The following is a 22,211-nucleotide window of genomic DNA, read 5'->3' as shown; positions in this document are numbered from 1 at the left end:
GAGGCAGGAGAATGGCGTGAGCCCGGTAGGTGGAGCTTGCAGTGAGCCGAGATCGCGCCACTGCACTCCACCCTGGGCAACAGAGCGAGACTCCGTCTCAAAAAAAAAAAAAAAAAAAAAAAAGGCTTCATCCAGTGGGAGAATGAAAATTCTGGGCCAGGCACAGTGGCTCACACCTGTAATCCTAGCACTTTGGGAGGCCGAGGCAGATAGATCACTTTGACCCAGGAGTTTGAGACCAGCCTGGACAATAGGGTGAGACCACGTCTCTACAAAAAAATACAAAAATTAGCAAGGCATGGTGGTGTGCAACTGTGATCCCTGTCCCTGTGCGCATGTATCTGCTTGGGAGGCTGAGGTGGGCAGATCACTGGGAGGAGAGGGTTACAGTCAGCTGAGATCACACCATTACACTCAAGCCTGGATGACAGAGCTAATCCCTGTCTCAAAAAAAAAAAAAAAAAAAAAAAAGGAAACTTCTCCACTGAAATCACATACGATGGAAACACTTAGGTAAAGAAGGTCCCCTAACTGCCTGGAATTGCTTGGGTCATTGTGGGTAGCGTTGGATGTTGGCCCCATCGTCCTGGCCCATGGCTGGTAGCCATTAGCAGGTGCATAGGAAGCGTGTGCCATTGCAGGCCTAATTAAGCAAACTTGCAAAAATTGAGAATTAGTCTCAGATCAAATTATTAAGTACCCACTATGCTCAGATTGACTCCATGTAGGTGGCAACAGGAGCAGAGGGCTCTGCCTGCTTCTACTGCTCCTATATTTGGCCAATATGACATTTCAGCAGAAAAAAATCCAAATGTGGCAGAAAAGCATGCAGGATTAAATTTCCTGCCGGGCGTGGTGGCTCACACTTGTAATCCCAGCACTTTGGGAGGCTGAGGCGGGCGGATCACGAGGTCAGGAGTTCAAGACCAGCCTGGCCAACACAGTGAAACCCCATCTCTACTAAAAATGCAAAAATTAGCTGGGCGTGGTGGTGTGCGCTTGTAATCCCAGCTACTCGGGAGGCTGAGGCAGGAGAATCGCTTGAACCCGGGAGGCAGAGGTTGTAGTGAGCCGAGTTCATGCCATTGCACTCCAGCCTGGGTGACAGAGCTAGACTGTGTCTCAAAACAAACAAATAAAAACAAAACAAAACAAAAAAATCTTCCTGAAAGTGGCCTTTCCTTTCTATTTCTGTGTGACTTAGGATTTCCTGCCTAGAGTTTGAAAATGGTAGTTTCTGTTTGAATAACACAAAAGTAAAGTGGTGTAGACAATAAGATATTTTTTCTTTTCTTTTCTTTTCTTTTTTTTTTGAGATGGAGTCTTGCTCTGTCACCCAGGCTGAAGTGCAGTGGTGCGAACTTGGCTCACTACAACCGCCGCCTCCTGGGTTCAAGTGATTCTCCTGTCTCTCCTGTCTCAGCCTCCCGAGTAGCTGGGACTGCAGGTGCAGGCCACCATACCTGGCTAATTTTTTTTGAATTTTTAGTAGAGACCAGGTTTCACTGTGTTAGCCAGGGTGGTCTCGATCACCCAGCCTCGTGATCTGCCTGCCTCACTCTCCCAAAGTGCTGGGATTATAGGCATGGGCCAACATGCCCCCAGCTCTTTTTATTTTTTGAGACGAAGTCTCTCCCTGTCGCCCAGGCTGGAGTGCAGTGGCCCGATCTCAGCTCACTAAGCTCCACCCCCTGGGTTGAAGCAATTCTCTTGCCTCAGCCTCCCGAGTAGCTAGGATTATAGGCACCCACCATCAAGCCCTGCTAATTTTTGTTTGTTTGTTTGTTTGTTTTTTGAGACAGAGTCTGGCTGTGTCGCCCAGTCTAGAGTGCAGTGGCGCAATCTCGGCTCACTGCAAGCTCTGCCTCCCGGGTTCACGCCATTCTCTTGCCTCAGCCTCCTGAGTAGCTAGGACTACGAGTAGCTGGGACTACAGGTGCCTGCCAACACGCCTGGCTAATTTTTTCTATTTTTAGTAGAGACGGGGGTTTCACCGTGTTACCAGGATGGTCTCGATCTCCTGACCTCGTGATCCGCCCGCCTCGGCCTCCCAAAGTGCTGGGATTACAGGTGTGAGCCACTGCGCCCAGCCTGTTTTTTGTTTTTTTGGGATAGAGTCTCACTCTGTCATCCAGGCTGGAGTGCAGTGGCATGATCTTGGCTCACTGTAAACTCTGCCTCCTGGGTTCAAGTGATTCTCCTTCCTCAGCCTCCCAATTAGCTTGGACTACAGGTGCACACCACCACACTCGGCTAATTTTTTATATTTTTAGTAGAGATGGGGTTTCGCCATATTGGCCAGGCTGGTGTCGAACTCCTGACCTTGTGATCCGCCCACCTTGGCCTCCCAAAGTGCTGGGATTACAGGTGTGAGCCACCATGCCTGGCTCTAATTTTTGTATTTTTAATAGAGACACGGTTTCACCACCATGTTGGCCAGGCTAGTCTCAAACTCCCGACCTCAAATGATCTGCCCGTCTCGGCCTCCCAAAGTGCCGGGATTACAGGCGTGAGCCATGATGCCCAGCCTCTTTTTTTGTTTTGAGACACGGTCTCGCTTTGTTGTTCAGGCTGGAGTGCAGTGGCACAATCATGGTTCACTGCATGCAGCCTTGACCTCCCAGGCTCAAGTGATCCTCCCACCTCAGCCTCCTGAGTAGCTGGGACCACAGGCATGCCCCGCCACGCCCAGCTAATTCTTTTTCATTTACTTTATTTTTATGTATTTTTTTAGATGGAGTTTCACTCTTGTTGCCCAGGCTGGAGTACAATCGCATGATCTTGGCTCACCTCCACCTCTAGCTCCTGGGTTCAAGCGATTCTCTTTGCTCAGCCTCCCGAGTAGCTGGAATTACAGGGATGTGCACCAGCCTGGCTAATTTTGTATTTTCAGTAGAGATAGCGTTTCTACATGTTGGTCAGGCTGGTCTCGAACTCCTGACCTCAGGTGATCCACCCGCCTCGGCCTCCCAAAGTGCTGGGATTACAGGCGTGGGCCTCTGCGCCTGGCCTATTTTTTTATTTTTATTATATTTTTGAGAGAGCCTCACTTCGTCACCCAGGCTGCAGTGTTGTGGCACGATCTCAGCTCACTGCAACCTTGGCTTCCTGGGTTCAAGCAATTCTCGTGCCTCAGCCTCCCAAGTAGCTGGGATTACAAGCACCCGCCACCACGCCCAGCTAATTTTTTTTTTTTTGTATTTTTAGTAGAGACGGGGTTTCACCATGTCGGCCGGGCTGGCCTCAAACTCCTGACCTCAGGTGATCCACACGCCTCGGCTTCCCAAAGTGCTGGGATTGCAGGCATGAGCCACTGTGCCTGGTTTTTTTGTTTTTGTTTTTGTTTTTAATTAATTTTTTTCCTATAGGAACCAACATGCGTGCACTGTCAGTTTTTAAGGCATTGCCAACTTGTCCCCTGCAGGTGGTGACTTCTATAATAATCACTATTCCTTGAATAAAGAAACAGGCAGTCATCAGTGGTGCCAGTTCACTAGAGCCCTGTATTTGATGAGACAAAGGAGAGAAGCTGATTTTTTTCAAGAGAGCCACCTTAGGCCTTTACTTTTTTTTTTTTTTTTTTTTTTTTTTGAGATGGAGTCTTGCTCTGTCGCCAGGCTGGAGCACAGTGGCACGATCTCGGCTCACTGCAACCTCCACCTCCTGGGTTCAAGCAGTTCTCCTGCCTTAGCCTCCCAAGTAGCTGGGACTATAGGCGCACACCGCCATGCCCAGCTATTTAATTTTTTTTTTTGTATTTTAGTAGAGATAGGGTTTCACCATGTTGCCCAGGCTGGTCTCGAACTCCTCAGTTCAGGCAATCCTCCCGCCTCGGACTCCCAAAGTGCTAGGATTACAGGCGTGAGCCACCACACCCGGCCAGGCCTTTACTATTCCATATAGGAAAGCAGTTTAGAGCCCAGATGTTGGAAACAGACTTTCTGGGTTCGAATTGCACCTTTACCATTTAATAAATGTGCCCTTAGACAAAGTGACTCACTCTCTGTATGCCCTAGTCTCCCCATCTGTAAAAGGGGAATAATAATCCTATCTACTTCTCAGGGTTACTACAGGGTTTCTTAACCTCAGCACCATCGTCATTTTGGGCTGGATTAATTCTTTGTGCTGGGAGATTGTCCTGTGCATTATAGGGTGTTCAACAGTATAAGGACAGAAAAAAACAAATTTGGTTTCTCCTATACTCTCACAATACAACATAGAACGCTTCTGGGCTGGGGCGGTGGCTCACGCCTGTAATCCCAGCACTTTGGGAGGCTGAGGTGGGTAGATCACCTGAGGTCAGGAGTTCAAGACCAGCCTGGCCAACATGGTGAAACCCCGTCTCTACTAAAAATACAATAATTAGTTGGGCATGATGGCGGGTGCCTGTAATCCCAGCTACTCGGGAAGCTGAGGCTGGAGAATTGCTTGAACCCAGGAGGCGGAGTTTGCAGTGAGCCGAGATCACATCATTGTACTCTAGACTGCGCAACAGAGCAAGACTCCACCTCAAAAAAAAAAAAAAAAAAAAAAAGGCTTCTGACACCAGCCAGGCGCAGTGGCTCAGGCCTGTAATCCCAGCACTTTGGGAGGCCAAGGCAGACGGATCACCTGAGGCCAGGAGTTCAAGACCAGCCTGGCCAACATGGTGAAACTCTGTCTCTTCGAAAAAAATACAAAAATTAGCTGGGCATGGTGGTGCGTGCCTGTAATCCCAGCTACTCAGGAGGCTGAGGCAGGAGAACTGCTTGAACCCAGGAGGTGGAGGTTGCAGTGAGCCGAGATTGTGCCACTGCACTCCAGCTTGGGTGACAGAGGGAGACTCTGCCTCAAAAAAAAAAAAAAAAAAAATGCGTTTGACACTAGATGTGTGGGGGCTTTTCCCTACCACATATCAAGCAAGCAATTCTGGAGTGTGCACCTGGGCACCTCTAATTCAATTCAATTCTGGCACTATCTACCTGGAGATAGCATCGGATCACACCCCCGACTTCAGATGCCAGTCACAAAAACAGGCTGTAAATCAGGGCCCCAGCAAGAGATCGGGGTTCCCACGATCCCCTCCTCAGGTTTGATTACTTTGCTAGGGTGGGTCACAGAACTGAGGGAAACACTTCTGTTATTACAAAAGATACAGCCAGATGGAAGAGAGGTGCAGGGTAAGGTATGTGGGAAGGGGCAAGTCACACTCCACGAACCTCCACCTCTTCAGCTATCTAGAAGCTCTCAGGGATGGGTATGGTGGCTCATGCCTGTATTCCCAGCACTTTGGACAGCTTACACAGAAGGATTGCTCTAGCTCAGCGGGCGGATCACAAGGTCAGGGGATCAAGACCATCCTGGCTAACACGGTGAAAACCCGTCTCTACTAAAAATACAAAAAAAAAAAAAAAAAAAAAAATAGCCAGGCATGGTGGCGGGCACCTGTAGTCCCAGCTAGTTGGGAAGCTGAGGCAGGAGAATAGCGTGAACCTGGGAGGCGGAACTTGCAGTGAGCTGACATCGCGCCACTGCACTCCAGCCTGGGCGACACAGCGAGATCCGACTCAAAGAAAAAAAAAAAATAGGCCAGGTGCAGTGGCTCATGCCCGTAACCCCAGCATTTTGGGAGGCCGAGGTGGTTTGATCACCTGAGGCCAGGGGTTCGAGATCAGCCTCGCCAACATGGTGAAATCCCGTCTCTACTAAAAATACAAAAATTAGCCGGGCGTGGTGGCGCATGCCTGTAATCCCAGTACTCAGCAGGCTGAGGCATGAAAATCGCTTGAACCCAGGGAGGCAGGGGTTGCACAGGGCTGAGATCATGCCACTGCAACCCAGTCTGTGTGACAGAGCAAGATTCCATCTCAAAAAAAAAAAAATAATAATAATAAATAAAAGCTCTCATAACCCAGCTCTTCTTGGTTTTTATGGAAGCTTCATTCTATCGGCATGATTGATTAAATCATTGGCCACTGGTGATCAAGTTAACCTTCAGCCTCCCTTCCCTCCCCAGAGGCTGGGGGATGGGGCTGAAGAGTCCCAACCCTGTCATTATTGTCTTTCCTATGTCCAGCCCTCATACTGAGGCTGTCCATCACTTTGGAGATTTTGAGAATTTTAGGAGTTGTGTGCCAGAAAACCAGAACAAACACCAAATACCTATATTTAACAATATCACAAACAGCATACCTGGTCTGTACTCACAAGATGCCAGGAGCATTCCCCTCCAATCGTAACAAACAGAAATGTGTCTAGACATTGCCAAATGTCTCCTGAGGGGGCGATGGAGCTGGGGCAAAACTGTCCTTGGCACTGAGAAGCAGCAGGTTGTTACAAGGATTCAATGAGCAAGTTATTGTGCAGGTAGCACTTAGAACATGGTTGGCACATAGTAAATGCCATGTAAAGGTCTACAATTATTATTTTCATTATTGTTCTCTAGCCTGCCTTACCTTGTGGAAAATAAATATTTTGATAATATGAGGGCTTAAGCAAAACGGTGTGTATGGTTAAGCCCATATGTGATTCTACTGGGGAACAAGTATCCAAGTCCCTATTCTGAGATCGAAGGTCAGCAATGTCAGTATTCATTATAGTCTGACTCTTCTGGGGTTCCATTGTAGGACTCACCATATCCCGAAGCAAACTAACAAGATCCCATGCTAATGGCCAGTTCAGCTGTCACTGGTCTGCACACATCCATTTTAAATCCCTTCCTGCATTCTCCAAATCATGCATACTTCAGATCTTCTGCTTTCCATAAATCTGTGGCCCTGAAACAACAGGCTGCCCACCAAACTCACCCCCAAAAAGAGGGTGAATAAAAACAAAAAAGGGAGAAAGAGGAAAAACAAAAGGCTGAGTTTCTTTAAATTTCTGGCTCTGCAGAGCCCAAGCATTTCCAATGAAAAATAAAGAATTCTTTCTTCTGTGTCTATTTCAGCTGGCAACCAGCTTTGCCTTGTGAATAATGTTACTGCATCATTATTCTATCCCACAAGGTAAAACAAAACGAGCAACTTAACAACCAGGAGTGTGCTTGTTTGGAGGGAATGGCTCATTTAAAAGCTCTTTAAATAATGTTGCTGTGTTCTCTACAATTTTGCAGCTCCCCACCCTCCACTTTTTTCAAAGCTATGGGAAAGTTGTTACTTTGCACACAAGGTATATAAATAATGCCTTCCTGGAAGCCCTCTCCCCCAAACACTTTTCATTTTTTAAAAAATAATGTTTTTTATTGCATTTACTCTTTTGGGATTCCTGGAGTGTCTACAAATAGATGAGCCTCTACGAATTCTGAGTAACTGTGGTTAGAAAAAAAAACATTGGTTTAATTAGCCATGGTCCTATTTTTGATATTACATCTGCTTTTTTTTTTTTTTTTAAATGAAGATTGGTCTATACAAAAACTTGAAGAGGATGAATTTGGGGGGATGCAAGTTAGTTCTGATTTGAATTAATTTTCATGCTTTTGAAAGTGAAATCAAGAGTATTTAGTGAATAATATACCATCATACATTAAGCAAGATCAAGGGAAGAGAAATGAAAAGGCATGATTGCAGAAATGTGAATTGCCAGGAATACTGGATCACGTGATATGTGCTTCTGTAGTCAGTGCAAGCAAATCACTCTTCACAGTTCTGCTCCACATAGCTCCATCAGTTTGTCATCCCCAAATCCCGAGACTTGATTAATCATTGAAGTGATGAAAATTAACAGGCTCAGCCGGGCATGGTGGCTCATGCCTGTAATCCCAGCATTTTGGGAGGCTGAGGTGCGTGGATCACCTGAAGTCAGGAGTTCGAGACCAGTCTGGCCAACATGGTAAAACCCTGTCTCTATTAGAAATAAAAAAATTGCCAGGCGCGGTGGCTCACGTCTGTAATCCCAGCACTTTGGGAGGCCGAGGCGGGCGGATCACGAGGTCAGGAGATCGAGACCATCCTGGCTAACACGGTGAAACCCCGTCTCTACTAAAAATACAAAAAATTAGCCAGGCCTGGTGGCAGGCACCTGCAGTCCTAGCTACTTGGGAGGCTGAGGCAGGAGAATGGCGTGAACCCAGGAGGCGGAGCTGGCAGTGAGCCGAGATTGCGCCACTGCACTCCAGCCTGGGCGACAGAGCGAGACTCTGTCTCAAAAAAAAAAAAAAAAAAAAAAAAAAGGAAATAAAAAAATTGGCCAGGTGTGGTGGCGCACACCTGTAGTGCCAGCTACTCAGGAGGCTGAGGCAGAAGAATCGCTTGAACCCAGGAGGCGGAAGTTGCAGTGAGCTGAGATTGTGCCACTGCACTCTAGCCTGGGAGACAGAGCAAGACTCTGTCTCCAAAAAAAAAAAAAAAAAAAAAAAAAAAAAGCTGGGCGCAGTGGCTCACACCTGTAATCCCAGCACTTTGGGAGGCCGAGGCGGGCAGATCATGAGGTCAGGAGTTTGAGACCACCCTGGCCAACATGGCGAAACCCCACCTCTACTAAAAATACAAAAATTAGCCGTGCACAGTGGCAGGCGCCTGTAATCCCAGCTACTCGGGAGGCTGAGGCAGAAGAATCACTTGAATTCAGGAGGTGGAGGTTTCAGTGAGCTGAGATCACACCACTGCACTCTAGCCTGGGCAACAGAGCAAGAATCTGTCTCAAAAAAAACAAAAAAGAAAAGAAAAGAAAATTATTAACAGGCTAATAAAAGGGCCCTGTGGCTTGCTGGAGGGTCAATGAAAATCAGAAAGCAAGTATAGAATCTACTGGACTAGATTCCCAAGTCTGCAGGTCTGTCTCCAAGCTCTCTCACTTGAGATATTTTTTCGTTTCTGAAATAGTGGCTGAAATGACCATAGCTATTTTTGAAGTTGAAATTTTAGTAACACTTCTCAATATCAGAACTCTTTCAGGAGAGTACTGTTCACTGCCTTTGCAGACAACTCTCTGACTCTCTGCTTTTGTTTAAAGGGGTGTCTGAAAATCATTTGGGGGAAAGGAGAGCATTCAAAATGTTCACTTGTTGGTTGGGTGGTGTGGTGGCTCACACCTGTAATCCCAGCACTTTGGGAGGCCAAGGCAGGCAGATCACTTGAGGTGAGGAGTTCTGGCCAACACGAAAAAATGTCGTCTCTACTAAAAATACAAAAATTAGCTGGACATGGTGGTGAATGCCTATAATCCCAGCTACATGGAAGGCTGAGCGGGGAGGATCACTTGAACCCAGGAGGTGGAGGTTACAGTGAACTGAGATTGTGCCACTGCACTCCAGCCTGGGCAAGACAGCAAGACTCTGCCTAAAAACAAACAAACAAATCCCCCAAAACTAACAAAAATTAGCTGGGTGTGGTGGTGCACGCCTGTAGTCCCTGATACTCTGAAGGCTGAGATGGGAGGATTGCTCGGGACCGCCTGGGAGGCAGACGCTGCAGTGAGCCAGATTGTGGAACTGTACTCCAGCCTGGTTGGCAGAGTAAGACCCTGTCTCGAAAAAAAAAAAAAAAAAAGTATTGTTTTAAAATTCAGGTGGGGAGGATTTCACAGTGTCTGAACACCAGGAGGCAAGAATCATTTGGGACCGCCATAGAGGCTGCCTGACACACCACTTCTTTTAAGGTGCATTACTCTAATATATATATATATATATTTTATTTTTTTGAGATGGAGTGTCACTCTGTCACCAGGCTGGAGTGCAGTGGCATGATCTTGACTCACTGCAACCTCTGCCTGCCAGGTTCAAGCGATTCTCCTGCCTCAGCCTCCCGAGTAGTTAGGACTACAGGCGCACACCACCATGCCCAGCTAATTTTTGTATTTTCTTTTTTTTGAGACAGAGTCTCACTCTGTTGCCCAGTCTGGAGTGCAGTGGCGCCATCTCACCTCACTGCAAGCTCCGCCTCCCGAGTTCATGCCATTCTCCTGCCTCAGCCTCCCAAGTAGCTGGGACTACAGGCGCCCGCCACCACACCCACCTATTTTTTTGTATTTTTAGTAGAGACGGGGTTTCACTGTGTTAGCCAGGATGGCCTTGATCTCCTGACCTCGTGATCTGCCCGCCTTGGCCTCCCAAAGTGCTGGGATTACAGGTGTGAGCCACCACGCCTGGCTAATTTTTGTATTTTTAATAGAGACAGGGTTTCACCATGTTGGCAAGGATGGTCTCGATCTCTTGACCTCAGGTGATCCGCCCACCTCAGTCTCCCAAAGTGCTGGGATTACAGGCATGAGCCACCGTGCCCAGCCTACTCTGATATTTTCACATAAAGCTTAAGCCTTGTGAAGTCCAGAGAAAAGGTAGTTTCCATAAATAAATAAATAAAATAAAAATAAATAAATAAACTTACCACATCACCCAACAATTTCGTTTGTAGGAACCAACCCAAGATAAATGAAAACATATATCCACATGAAGATATATGTTCACAAATGTTCATAGCAGCATTATTATTTTTCTTTCTTCTTCTTTGTGTGTGTGTGTGTGTGTTTTAGCAACTCTATTAACTGAACGAGACAGGGTCTTGGTCTGTTGCCCAGGCTAGAGTGCAGTGGCGCATTCGTAGCTCACAGCAACCTTGATCTCCTGGGCTCAAGCGGTCCTTCTGCTTCAGCCTCCCTAGTAGCTGGGACTATAGGTGCGTGTCACCATGACCAGCTAATTATTATTATTTTTTTTTTTTGGAGACAGAGTATTGCTGTGTCACCCAGGCTTCAGTGCAATGGTGCAATCTCGGCTCACTGTAACCTCCGCCTCCTGGGTTCAAGCAATTCTCCTGCCTCAGCCTCCCAAGTAGCTGAGATTACAGGTGCCCGCCACCACGCCTGGCTAATTTTTTGTATTTTTAGTAGAGACGGGATTTCACCATGTAGGCCAGGCTGGTCTCGAACTCCTGATCTCAGGTGATCCACCCACCTCGGCCTCCCAAAGTGCTGGGATTATAGGCATGAGCCACCACGCCCGGCCAACCAGCTAATTTTTTATTTTTAAAGTTTTTCATAGAGACAGGGTCTCTCTATGTTGCCCAGGCTGGTTTCAAACTCCGGGGTATTCAAGTGATCCTCCCATCTTGGTATCCTAAAGTGTTGGGATTACAGGAGTGAGCCACCAATCTCAGCCCCAGCAGCATTTTCATAATACTCAAAAAGTTGACACAATCTAAACATCCACCAATTGGAAAGTAGACACAAAATGTGGTATGTCCATACATGGAATATGACATAGCAATAATAAGGAATGAAATACTGCTACATGCCACAACCTTAGATAAACCTCAAAAACATTATGACAAATGAAAGAAGGCAGACACAAAAGGCTGCATGCTGTAAGATTCTACTTATGTGAAAAATCTGGACAAATCCATAGAGAGAAAATGTAGATGAGTGGTTGCCTGGGGCTAAGGATGGGAACCAAACTGCCCACCATTGAGAAGGATCTTTTTAGGGTAATGGAAATGTTCTGAAATTAGTGGCAATGGTTGTGCAAATTTACTGTGTAAATTTACTGAGAATCATTAAATTGTACACAAAATAGGTGAATTTCATAGTATGTAAATTATATCTTGATAAAACTGTTAAGTTTTTATTCAATGGTAGTGAGTTAAAACAAACTTTCTCAGCTATGTCAGCTTCAGGCCTTCTTTTTTCTTAATTTTGAAAAATTTTTTATGGAGAGGAGGGTCTCACTATGTTGCCCAGGCTGGTCTCCTACTCCTTGGTTCAAAGGATCTGCCTGCCTTGGCCTTCCAAAGTGCTGGGATTATAGGTGTAGGCCACTGTATCCAGCCTAGGCCTTCTTATTCAACTTGCATCGACCTGAAACTTACTATTTTTTTTTTTTGAGACGGAGTCTCGCTCTGTCGCCCAGGCTGGAGTGCAGTGGTGTGATCTCCGCTCACTGCAAGCACCGCCTCCCAGGTTCACACCATTCTCCCGCCTCAGCCTCCCAAGTAGCTGGGACTACAGGTGCGCATCACCACACCCAGCTAATTTTTGTATTTTTAGTAGAGATGGGGTTTCACCACATTGGCCAGGCTGGTCTCGAACTCCTGACCTCAGGTGATCCACCGGCCACTGCCCCCCAAAGTGCTGGGATTACAGGCGTGAGCCACCACACTGGCCAAAACTTGTTCTTAAGATTGTATTCTGGGACCTTGATTCCAATCAGAGAAAAGTGATTGTATTTTTTTATTTTTATTTTTTTAGATAAAGTTTCGCTCTTGTTGCCCAGGCTGGAGTGCAGTGGTGCCGTCTTTGGTCACTGTAACCTCCGCCTCCTGGGTTCAAGCGATTCTCCTGCCTCAGCATCCTGCGTAGCTGAGATCACAGATGCCCACCACCACGCCCAGCTAATTTTTTTGTATTTTTAGTAGCGATGGGGTTTCACCATGTTGGCCACGCTGGTCTTGAACTCCTGACCTCAGGTGATCCACCCGCCTCGGCCTCCCAGAGTGCTGGGATTACAGGTGTGAGCCACCGCGCCAGGCCAAGTGTTTGTATTTCTATTAAAGAAAGAATATAACGGGACACCATTGCCGACCTGCTCCATTGCAGGCCTCCTTGTTGTTCCTCAGACTCCCCCCTCATAGCTTTTGCCCTCGCTGTGCCCTCCACCTGGAGCGTTTCTCCCCAGGATCCTCATGCCCATGCTCATTTAGGTCCCTGCCCCATGTCACCCTCTCCAGGAGCTTCCCCTCACAGCAGCCCTGGCCTGTACCACAGCCGGGTACAGGTATTTTTTTGTTTCCTCAACTGGTTTTTTAGTTCCAGTTTCCTTTAGGTTACTTTTTAAAATTTATTTATTTATTTATTTATTTTTTGAGACGGAGTCTCGCTCTGTCGCCCAGGCTGGAGTGCATGATCTCGGCTGACTGCAACCTCCACCTCCCGGATTCAAGCAATTCTCCTGTATCAGTCTCCCAAGTAGCTGGGATTACAGGCGCCCACCACCACACCCGGCTAATTTTTATATTTTTGGTAGAGACGGGGTTTCACCATGTTGGCTAGGCTAGGTTAATTTTTAAAGGGTTTTGCAATGGTCCCTTGATCTACTTTTTACCTTAGATGGGAAATAAAACTGATTTCCTACATTGGCAGAATACAATGATCATTTTTGCCTGGACTATCCAGGAGGTTAATTTCAGTTGGGCTACTGAAAACTGCTGGTTCAATCATTCTCCACGTTTATCTAAGTCTTTACCTTTATCTGGACAGTTCTAGGACACTGAGGGGAATTTTGGTGTTTCTTCCCCTATTATTTCCTGAAGTCATTTCACTTTAAAAAACAACAGATTCACTGCTCAAAAAAAAAAAAAAAAAGTTACCTACTTTCCACTTGCTTCCAGTTTAACTGCAACACATTTTAAAAAGAGTCTACTGTGCTGGCTGGGTAAGTTAAATTAAAACTTCTAAAGGGTCCAAGGTCTAAAGTTCGCACATTCTTTTGAGGTCGGTTCTGTCTCTACCGAGGGAGATCCCATTATCCGTAGTTCTACCAGTCCCAATCCCATATATTTCCTTTAGAATCTCATGAATGAGGAAAAAGAAGTTCAAGTGAGGGAACATAGGTTCAAATGAAGGTCAGATACCTAAAAGAGTTTTCTGGTGACTGTGCGCGGCTGGGGTGGAAAAAGTGGGGAAAAGGTACCCAGATGTGGGTGGCCCCGGAAGGTTGCTCTACTCCAGCCCCGGCAGGGCAGGACAGCGCGGCCTGCCTGGTAGATGCCCAGAGCCACTGGAGCGCCTACTGTGTGGCGGGCGGGGGACGGCAGGAAAACGGCAGGATGCTGTGTCCCCTGAATCTGGCAGGGTTCTAGGTGCTTTACACGTAGCAAGACACATTCTCCGCCCCAAGACACTCGCAGTCCATTTTCTGGGTTGCATCAGGTGGGGGCAAACGAGGTCCCCGCAGAAGTGAAGACGCTGAAGGAATACAGTAGAAGAAATGCTTCTCTCCTGTCCTCCACACCAGGCAGGCCCCAGAGGCTGAGACCGACACGCCCTCCCCGAAGAGCAGACCCGCCTCGAGGAGGGCGGATCCGGGTAGGGACCGCCGCCTGGCCCTCACCCGACCCCCGAGAAAGCAACCCAGCGCGCCGCCCGCTCCTCACGTGTCCCTCCCGGCCCCGGGGCCACCTCACGTTCTGCTTCCGTCCGACCCCTCCGACTTCCGGTAAAGAGTCCCTATACGCACCTCCGCTCCCACCCGGTGCCTCGGCGCGCCCGCCCTCCGATGCGCTCAGCGGCCGCAGCTCCTCGGAGTCCCGCGGTGGCCACCGAGTCTCGCCGCTTCGCCGCAGCCAGGTGGCCCGGGTGGCGCTCGCTCCAGCGGCCGGCGCGGCGGAGCGGGCGGGGCGGCGGTGGCGCGGCCCCGGGACCGTATCCCTCCGCCGCCCCTCCCCCGCCCGGCCCCGGCCCCCCTCCCTCCCGGCAGAGCTCGCCTCCCTCCGCCTCAGACTGTTTTGGTAGCAACGGCAACGGCGGCGGCGCGTTTCGGCCCGGCTCCCGGCGGCTCCTTGGTCTCGGCGGGCCTCCCCGCCCCTTCGTCGTCCTCCTTCTCCCCCTCGCCAGCCCGGGCGCCCCTCCGGCCGCGCCAACCCGCGCCTCCCCGCTCGGCGCCCGCGCGTCCCCGCCGCGTTCCGGCGTCTCCTTGGCGCGCCCGGCTCCCGGCTGTCCCCGCCCGGCGTGCGAGCCGGTGTATGGGCCCCTCACCATGTCGCTGAAGCCCCAGCAGCAGCAGCAGCAGCAGCAGCAGCAACAACAACAACAACAACAGCAGCAGCAACAGCAGCAGCAGCAGCAGCAGCCGCCGCCCGCGGCTGCCAATGTCCGCAAGCCCGGCGGCAGCGGCCTTCTAGCGTCGCCCGCCGCCGCGCCTTCGCCGTCCTCGTCCTCGGTCTCCTCGTCCTCGGCCACGGCTCCCTCCTCGGTGGTCGCGGCGACCTCCGGCGGCGGGAGGCCCGGCCTGGGCAGGTGGGTGTCGGCATCCCAGCCCCCTCCGCTCCGGGCCCGGCGTCCCCTCCCCCGCGGCCCGCGCCGCCGTCCCCGCCCCGTGACCCGCCGGGCTACCCGGGGTGGGCTGGGGGCCGGCAGCGCGGGGGAGACTCGCTCGGGCCTGAGCCCCGAGGCTCGGCCGGTGGGCGCAGCCGGGGTCCTCTGGGATTGTCAGGCCTGTCCAGCCTCCCGCAGCATCCCCGCCCCCTCCCCCAGCGGTCAAGATGGAGGGAGCGGGCGGCCTCCCCTCCCCACGCGTGTTGGGAGGGGTTCTCGGGTAGCGGCGATGGTCAGCCCCGGCTCCCCCTTCCGCACGATCCTCCGCCCGCAGCGTGGGGATGCTCGGGCAGCTCCTCCACTCCCGGTTTAGGTGTGAACGTTGGAGGGGTCTGGAGGTTTTGGTGGCGTTTTCCGGAACATGTCCCCCTCCATGGGGGACATCTCGGGAGGGGAGAAGTTAGGGCCGCGTCCCCCGTGCCGGTTAAAGGGGTAGGCACCGGGCTCCTCCGGAATCATCAGGGTCTGTCGGGGCTCTCTCCCCGCCCCCTCCCAGTCCTGGGAAAGATGGGAGGACGGGGTGGAGACAGGTGGGCCTTGGCCCCCGCACCCCTCTGCGTTCGTGTCCGAGGCGGCGGCGGGGGCTCCCGAACTCCCCTGAAATCGTGGGGCTCCATGTGGCCTCCGGCAGCGTTCCACCCTCCCCCACCTGGGGAAGGGAAGGGGTGGGGAGTGCCCGGCCCCGTCCCGGCCTTCCTCCTTCCCCCGCCAGACCTCTCCGGCGCGCGGGTGGTGGCCGATCCGCATTGCTGTTCGAGGCCGCAGTGGAGAAGGCGCCTGTGGAACATCGGTGGGTGAGGGCTGGACCCAGGCTGGACCCTGGAGATCCGGGGTGGCGGTGCTGGTGGCAGGGGGCGGGCACCCTGCGCACTTATCCCAACCCCCGCCCCAATTTCGGAAATGCTAGGAGAGAGAGATTGCAGCAGGGGACGTGGTCGGGTTCCTGAAGGCAGAAAGGCGGGTGTTTACTAGCGTCTTTTTCCCTCCTAAGCCGGGGTTGTAGTAGGGGCTGGGGGCTCAGTGTTGTCCCGGCTAACTGGGTTTGACTCGAGGGTGTGTTTGTGCAGGAGGGCCTGTTGGGGGTGGCGGGCGGTTGTCAGTTCGTATTTCACGAACTAAGAAAATGCTTAGTGTTCAAAGGGAGAAGCAAACGTCAATAGACTCCATTCCATTGTGGCCGGTGTCCTTAACTTCGGGAGTGCCGCCAGAGCTTACCAAGGGCACGCAAGTCCATTTCCCTTGTGCCTCAAGTCCATCCGTGTTGTAGGCACTACTGTGCCTTCTTTAGGCCTAGGCCGCCGGCTTGATGGCGGGTGACCGGCGTCCTCCTTAAATAGGCATCTTGGGCTTTGGAAGGTGGAATAAGAGGATTTTTCATTCACCCGAGTTTTCTTTTTGAAAACACATTTTCAGCAACCCATTTCCAAAGAATTTTTATTTACAGCAGAAATTCCCCATCAAGAGGAATCAGCTGGTTTTTAAGGAATTCTGCTGCCTTCAAAGGGGGCGGAAACAGTCGGTTATTTGACTTTACACGCCCCGCCCCCCCCTTCCCCTTCTCTGAGTCTGAAGCATCCCAAACACTACTTAGCCAAACTAGTTCAGATGAAGTGATCGTTTCCCCAAGTAGGGTAACTTCAGTTTCCCTTTTTCGTTGGCATCTAGCGAAAAATGAAAAAATTTAAAATACAATTTTTATAGAAAAGGATGTATTCTGTTTTTACTTTCTTAGGTATTAGGAAGAGATTTGGCAGATACATTCAACATGTTCAAATATATAAACATTAAAACTAAGGTTATTAAGTTGCATTGACTACTAGGCTTAAAAATTAGATTATAAGAGAATTTGCTTCTGAGTAGTTTGAGTGATCAAAGATATTTGGAATGTTTTAGTACCACAAGGTCTTTTTTCTGTTCCTTGAGGCTTTACAACAATTTAAGGTTAATTTAGATTTTTCCTTGCTTTAAGTTCTTTTACTTGAGACCTAAATGGCAGCCCTTATTCTTTCTGATGAATAGGTGAAATTTTGTTTACTGTGTTGGATTTGTGTAATGTGAAGTTTTATTCTTGAACAGATCGTTAATGTACTTGTAGAATTACTTTGAATTTGAATCACTTTCCTGCATTCCTTGTAAATAAGTTTCAGCTTCTAGAATCTCCTCACTTAGGTTTGTGCGTATCAACAGTGAAAATAAGTCTCTGAGAGCAAGGGTGAAAAAAATGCAGCATTCGGTTTGACAAGTTTCGAGATAGCAAAATATTCTTGAAAGTCTGGAAATTCACATCTGCTTTAAGAAACATTTCATAATTTGACTTTTTGTGTGTGTGTGTGTGAATAGTTTTTCATGACTTTCAGAAGTGATTTATTTTGTTCTTTGTTATACATATTTTTGAAGGTGGCTGTTTTAGGAAAGATAATGTAATCACAATATTAGAACATAATTTTACTGTAATCTAATTTTGTGTGTGTGTGTGTGTGTTTTGGATGGAATCTCACTCTGTCGCCCAGGCTGGAGTGCAGTGGCCTGATCTCAGCTTACTGCAGTCTCTGCCTCCTGGGTTCATTTAAGTGATTCTCCAGCCTCAGCCTCCCGAGTAGCTGGGATTACAGGTTCGTGCTACCACACCTGGCTAATTTTTTTGTATTTTTAGTGAGGACGGGGTTTTGCCATGTTGGCCAGGCTGGTCTCGAACTCCTGACCTCAAGTGATCCACCTGCCTTGGCCTCCCAAAGTGCTGGGATTACAGGCGTGAGCTACTGCCCCTGGCCAATTTTTGTATTTTTAGTAGAGATGGGGTTTCACCATGTTGGCCAGGCTGGTCTCGAACTCCTCCTGACCTCAAGTGATTCGCCAGCCTCGGCCTCCCAAAGTGCCAGGATTACAGGCAGGAATGAGCCACTGCCCCCAACCATCAGTCTAATTCTTATTTTTGCTTTTTACCTTTTCATTTTTATGTAGTAGAGGTGATTGTGTATGTTATTTTGTAGTTAGCTTTTTTCCCCTGAACGTTGTATTGTAAATGTAAATTTTTTTTTTTTTTTTTTTTTTGAGACAGAGTCTCGGTGTTTGCCCAGTCTGAAGTGCAGTGGTACGATCTCAGCTCACTGCAGCCTCTGACTCCTGGGTTCAAGCAATTCTCCCACCTCAGCCTCTTGAGTAGCTGGGGCTACAGGAATGTTCCACCATGCTTGGCTAATTTTTGTATTTTTGGTAGAGACAAGGTTTCACCATGTTGGCCAGTTTGGTCTCGTACTACCGACTTCAGGTGATGCGCCCGCCTCGGCCTCCCAAAGTGCTGGGATTGCAGGCGTGAGCCACTGCGCCCGGCTGTAAGGTTTTTACTTAACCATTCTATTGTTGGGAATTGGGTTTCCACTTTTTTGTTATAGATAGTGGTGCAGTGAACATTTTTAAAAAGCTTTTTGCTTCAGTGTAATTATTTCCTTAGAGAAAGTTACCAAGAGTGGTTTTACTAGTTCAGAGGGCTTCAGGATTTTTATGGCTCTTGCTAGCGGTGCTCTATTATTCTTTAGAAGACTTGTATTACTTCCAGTGCCAAGAAGGTTGCTCTTCCATGGAATGGTTTCTTTGTAGTTTGTCAAATATTGTGGGGAATTTTTAAAGGAAAAATTGCATTTTTACTGTCAAGTGCATATATTATTAAGTGCTTTTGTTAGTTACTGGATTATTGATATTTGAGTTTAATTTGGTTCCTCTGAGGATTTAATAAGGTAATATATGTGAAGATGTTTTGAAACCTGTAACCATTATTATTAATGAGGGTACTTGGTTTATCTGTCGTGCTGATAGTACTGAGTAAAGTGCAGGAATGAAATTCCTGAGGAACTGTTCTAAAGCTTTGTTGTTGTTGTTAACCTTTCTTTTTCATCTGAAAGTGTTTTTTATTAGCTGCTAACCTATGACCAAGTTATTTTTGGTAACTTTTTTGTAATTTCATGGCACTATTGGGAATTTTCGCTGGTTGACTCTTCTTCTTCTTCTACATTCCCTTCCCCATTAAAAATAAAAATATGGATTTACAATTGTTACTCTATTCCTAAACCTAAATAATATGACATTAGAATTGCTTGGGATACAGGATTCAGTCTGAATAAAATATTTTTCTTTTAGTGATTTTCAGCTTAGTATTTTTACTGCTTCTTCCTCTTGAGGCATTGCAACTTAAAAATTGTGCTGTTTAGCCAGGCGCCTGTAATCCCAGCTACTTGGGAGGCTGAGGCAGGAGCATCACTTGAGCCCAGGAGGCGGAGGTTGCAGTCAGCTGAGATTGCGCCACTGCACTCCAGCTTGGGAGACAGAGTGAGACTCTATCTCAAAAAAAAAAAAAAAAAAAAAAAAAAAGTGCTGTGATTTAATGTAGTTCATCATGCTTCCATTTAAATTTCAGTGAGACTGTTCATCTTTTGCAGTTAAATATCTTGTAGAAGGGCCTAAAATATCTACGTTGAATACAGCTTTATCGAAGCATCTATGTACACGGGGTTTTTGGGATGAATCAGTGAATAAAGCAAACATATTGTCCTTTTGGAGTTTACATTCTAATGTGACTAGGCAGACAATGAGACATTAAATTACCAGCCTATGTATAATAGTGTATAAGAGCTATGGAATTAGAAGAAAGCAGATTAAAGGTATAGGGAGTGTGGGGAGGGGAATGAGTTACAATTTTAAATGGATTGGGGGAACTTAATTGAGGAGCTAACATTTGAGCAAAGATTTGAAGGTCGGGTATTTAGCCATTTGCTTTTTATCTAGGTTAATTAGTCATGTGGCTTCATTAGTAATTTATAAGGTTTAAATGGCATCATCCTTTGTTATTCTTTTATGTGCACATTGATACTAACCATCTCTGAAGTTAGACCAAAAAAGTTAATTGACATTGAGGGTCATTAGAGGTAAATTGTAGATGGCTATTACTAACCAAAGAGACATGTTTTGTTTTTCTTTTGGGCTTATGTATTTTACCTAATTAGTTTAGTTTTTGTTTCAAGTATGTGGAGAAAATAAACTTTTTAAGTTTGGGCCAAAACTTGCTTTGGTTTTCTTTTTCTTTTTCTTTTTTTTTTTTTAAGAGAAAAGTGTAAGCCTGTAGTTGCTTAAAGATTCCACATTCTGAAACAGTGAAAACATGGGATCAGTCATGGTGTTCCTTTTTTTGGTTAAATGTAAACTTGTATTTTCAGTGTTACTCTAATTAGCAATGGTTTCTACTTTTACATAAGGGATGTTAACTCATATTGTAGCTATTTAATAGCCATATATTTTGACTTAAAGGAGGATCTCAAGGCCAGGCGCGGTGGCTCATACCTGTAATCCCAGCACTTTAGGAGGCTGAGGCGGGTGGATCACCTGGGGTCAGGAGTTTGAGACTAGTCTGGCCAACATGGTGAAACCCCCATCTCTACTAAAAATACAAAAATTAGCCAGGCATGGTGGTGGGCGCCTGTAATCCCAGCTTCTTGGGAGGCTGAGGGAAGAGAATTGTTTGATCGCGGAGGTTGCAGTGAGTGCGGAGGTTGCAGTGAGCTGAGATCATGCCATTACACTCCAGCCTGGGCAACAGAGCGAGACTCTGTCTCAAAACAAACAAACAAACAAAAAAAGGAGGATCTCATTTTTTTGTCCTAAATAGCTACAGCCGTGTTAGAACTGTCACCTTAGCAAAGTATGGTTTTTTACTTTGAAACGAATTTTAAGGTTTTAGAAGATTGTTCTCTAGAATTACAATTTTCTGTTTTGACTAGTGATAGTATTTTGATGTTGTGTAAATAGTTGAGCATGAACAAAACCCTATTTTTTTTTTTAGCTATTTCAAGTGATTGTGACAACTTCAATGGAGATGTAAACAGTTTATTAACAGTCACACCTATTATCTTTTTTTTTTTTTTTTTTTTTTTTTTGAGACGGAGTCTTGCTCTGTCGCCCAGGCTGGAGTGCAGTGGCACGATCTCTGCTTACTGCAACCTTTGCCTCCCGGGTTCAAGTGATTCTCCTGCCTCAGCCTCCTGAGTAGCTGGGTCTACATGCGCACACCACCACGCCCGGCTAATTTTTGTATTTTTAGTAGAGACGGGGTTTCACCATGTTGGCTAGAATGGTCTCAAACTCCTGACCTCAGGTGATCCACCCGCCTCAGCCTCCCAAAGTTCTGGGATTACAGGCATGAGCCACCGTGCTTGGCTGCTGCCGTATCTTTTTAAATGAAAGTACTTGTGTTTTTTTTGTTTTTTTTCAAAGGATATCTGGGTCATCTATGATGTTACTGTTACCATCTAAGGGTTTTTTTTGTTTGTTTTTGAGACAGAGTCTCTGTCACCCAGGCTGGAGTGCAGTGGCGTGATCTTGGCTCACTGCAACCTCCGCCTCCCAGGTTCAAGCAATTCTCCTGCCTTAGCCCTCCCGAATAGCTGGGATTACAGGTACCCGCCACCATGCCTGGCTAAGTTTTGCATTTTTAGTAGATATGGAGTTTCACCATGTTGGCCGGGCTGCTCTTGAACTCCTGACCTCAGGTGATTCGCTTGCCTCGGCCTCCCAAAGTGCTGGGATTACAGGCGTGAGCCACCCCCGCCCAGCCTCATGAGCTAAGGTGTTTTTTTTTTTGTTTTTTGTTTTTTTTTTGAGACAGTTTTGCTCTTTCCCAGGCTGGAGTGCAGTGGTGCAATCTCAGCTCACTGCAACCTCTGTTTCCCGGGTTCAAGCGATTCTCCTGCCTCAGCCTTCTGAGTAGCTGAGATTACAGGTGCCTGCTACCCCACTCAGCTAATTTTTGTATTTTTAGCAGAGACAGGGTTTCACCATGTTGGTTAGGCTCATCTCGAACTCCTGACCTTAAGCGATCCACCTGCCTTGGCCTCCCAAAGTGCTGGGATTACAGGCGTGAGCCACCATGCGCAGCCTACCCTGTCTCTTAAAAAACAGTAACAACAACAACAACAAAAAATCCTAAATCTTAAAAATGGAAGGCAAAAACTCTAAGCTTTGAGAGATTAGGGGACTTGCCCAAAGCAACATTTGTAGGATTTTATTACACCTCTCCCTTTATTTATTTTTTTAGAGTCAAGGTCTCCCTCTGTCACCCAGGCTGGAGTGCAGCCTCAATCTTTGGGGCCAAGCATTTCTCCTGTCTTAGCCTCCTGAGTAGATGGAACTACAGGTGTACACCAGCTGGCTAACATTTAAATTTT

General features: G+C 47.7%; 1 protein-coding gene across 50 annotated transcripts in view; it reads left to right on the top strand.

Moving 5' to 3' along the window:
• The first annotated feature begins 14,329 nt into the window (after positions 1-14,329).
• ATXN2 (ataxin 2) overlaps positions 14,330-22,211 on the top strand; it is a 146,707-nt gene continuing 138,825 nt past the window's right edge. For 28 of the 50 annotated variants that reach the window (XM_054663571.1, XM_054663565.1, XM_016924240.3 and 25 more), the window contains exon 1: positions 14,330-14,922. In XM_054663571.1, the coding sequence (XP_054519546.1) occupies positions 14,663-14,922 (260 nt within the window). In that variant the 5' untranslated portion in view covers positions 14,330-14,662. The remainder of the gene's footprint in view (positions 14,923-22,211) is intronic. The other 22 variants (XM_054663578.2, XM_054663575.2, XM_054663573.2 and 19 more) reach the window with 4 other exon arrangements.

This window comes from Pan troglodytes, chromosome 10 (assembly GCF_028858775.2).
Source record: "Pan troglodytes isolate AG18354 chromosome 10, NHGRI_mPanTro3-v2.0_pri, whole genome shotgun sequence".
NCBI classification, from domain to species: Eukaryota; Metazoa; Chordata; class Mammalia; order Primates; family Hominidae; genus Pan; species Pan troglodytes.
Note: the sequence above shows the minus strand (reverse complement) of the source record. Positions and strands in the feature narration are given on the sequence as shown.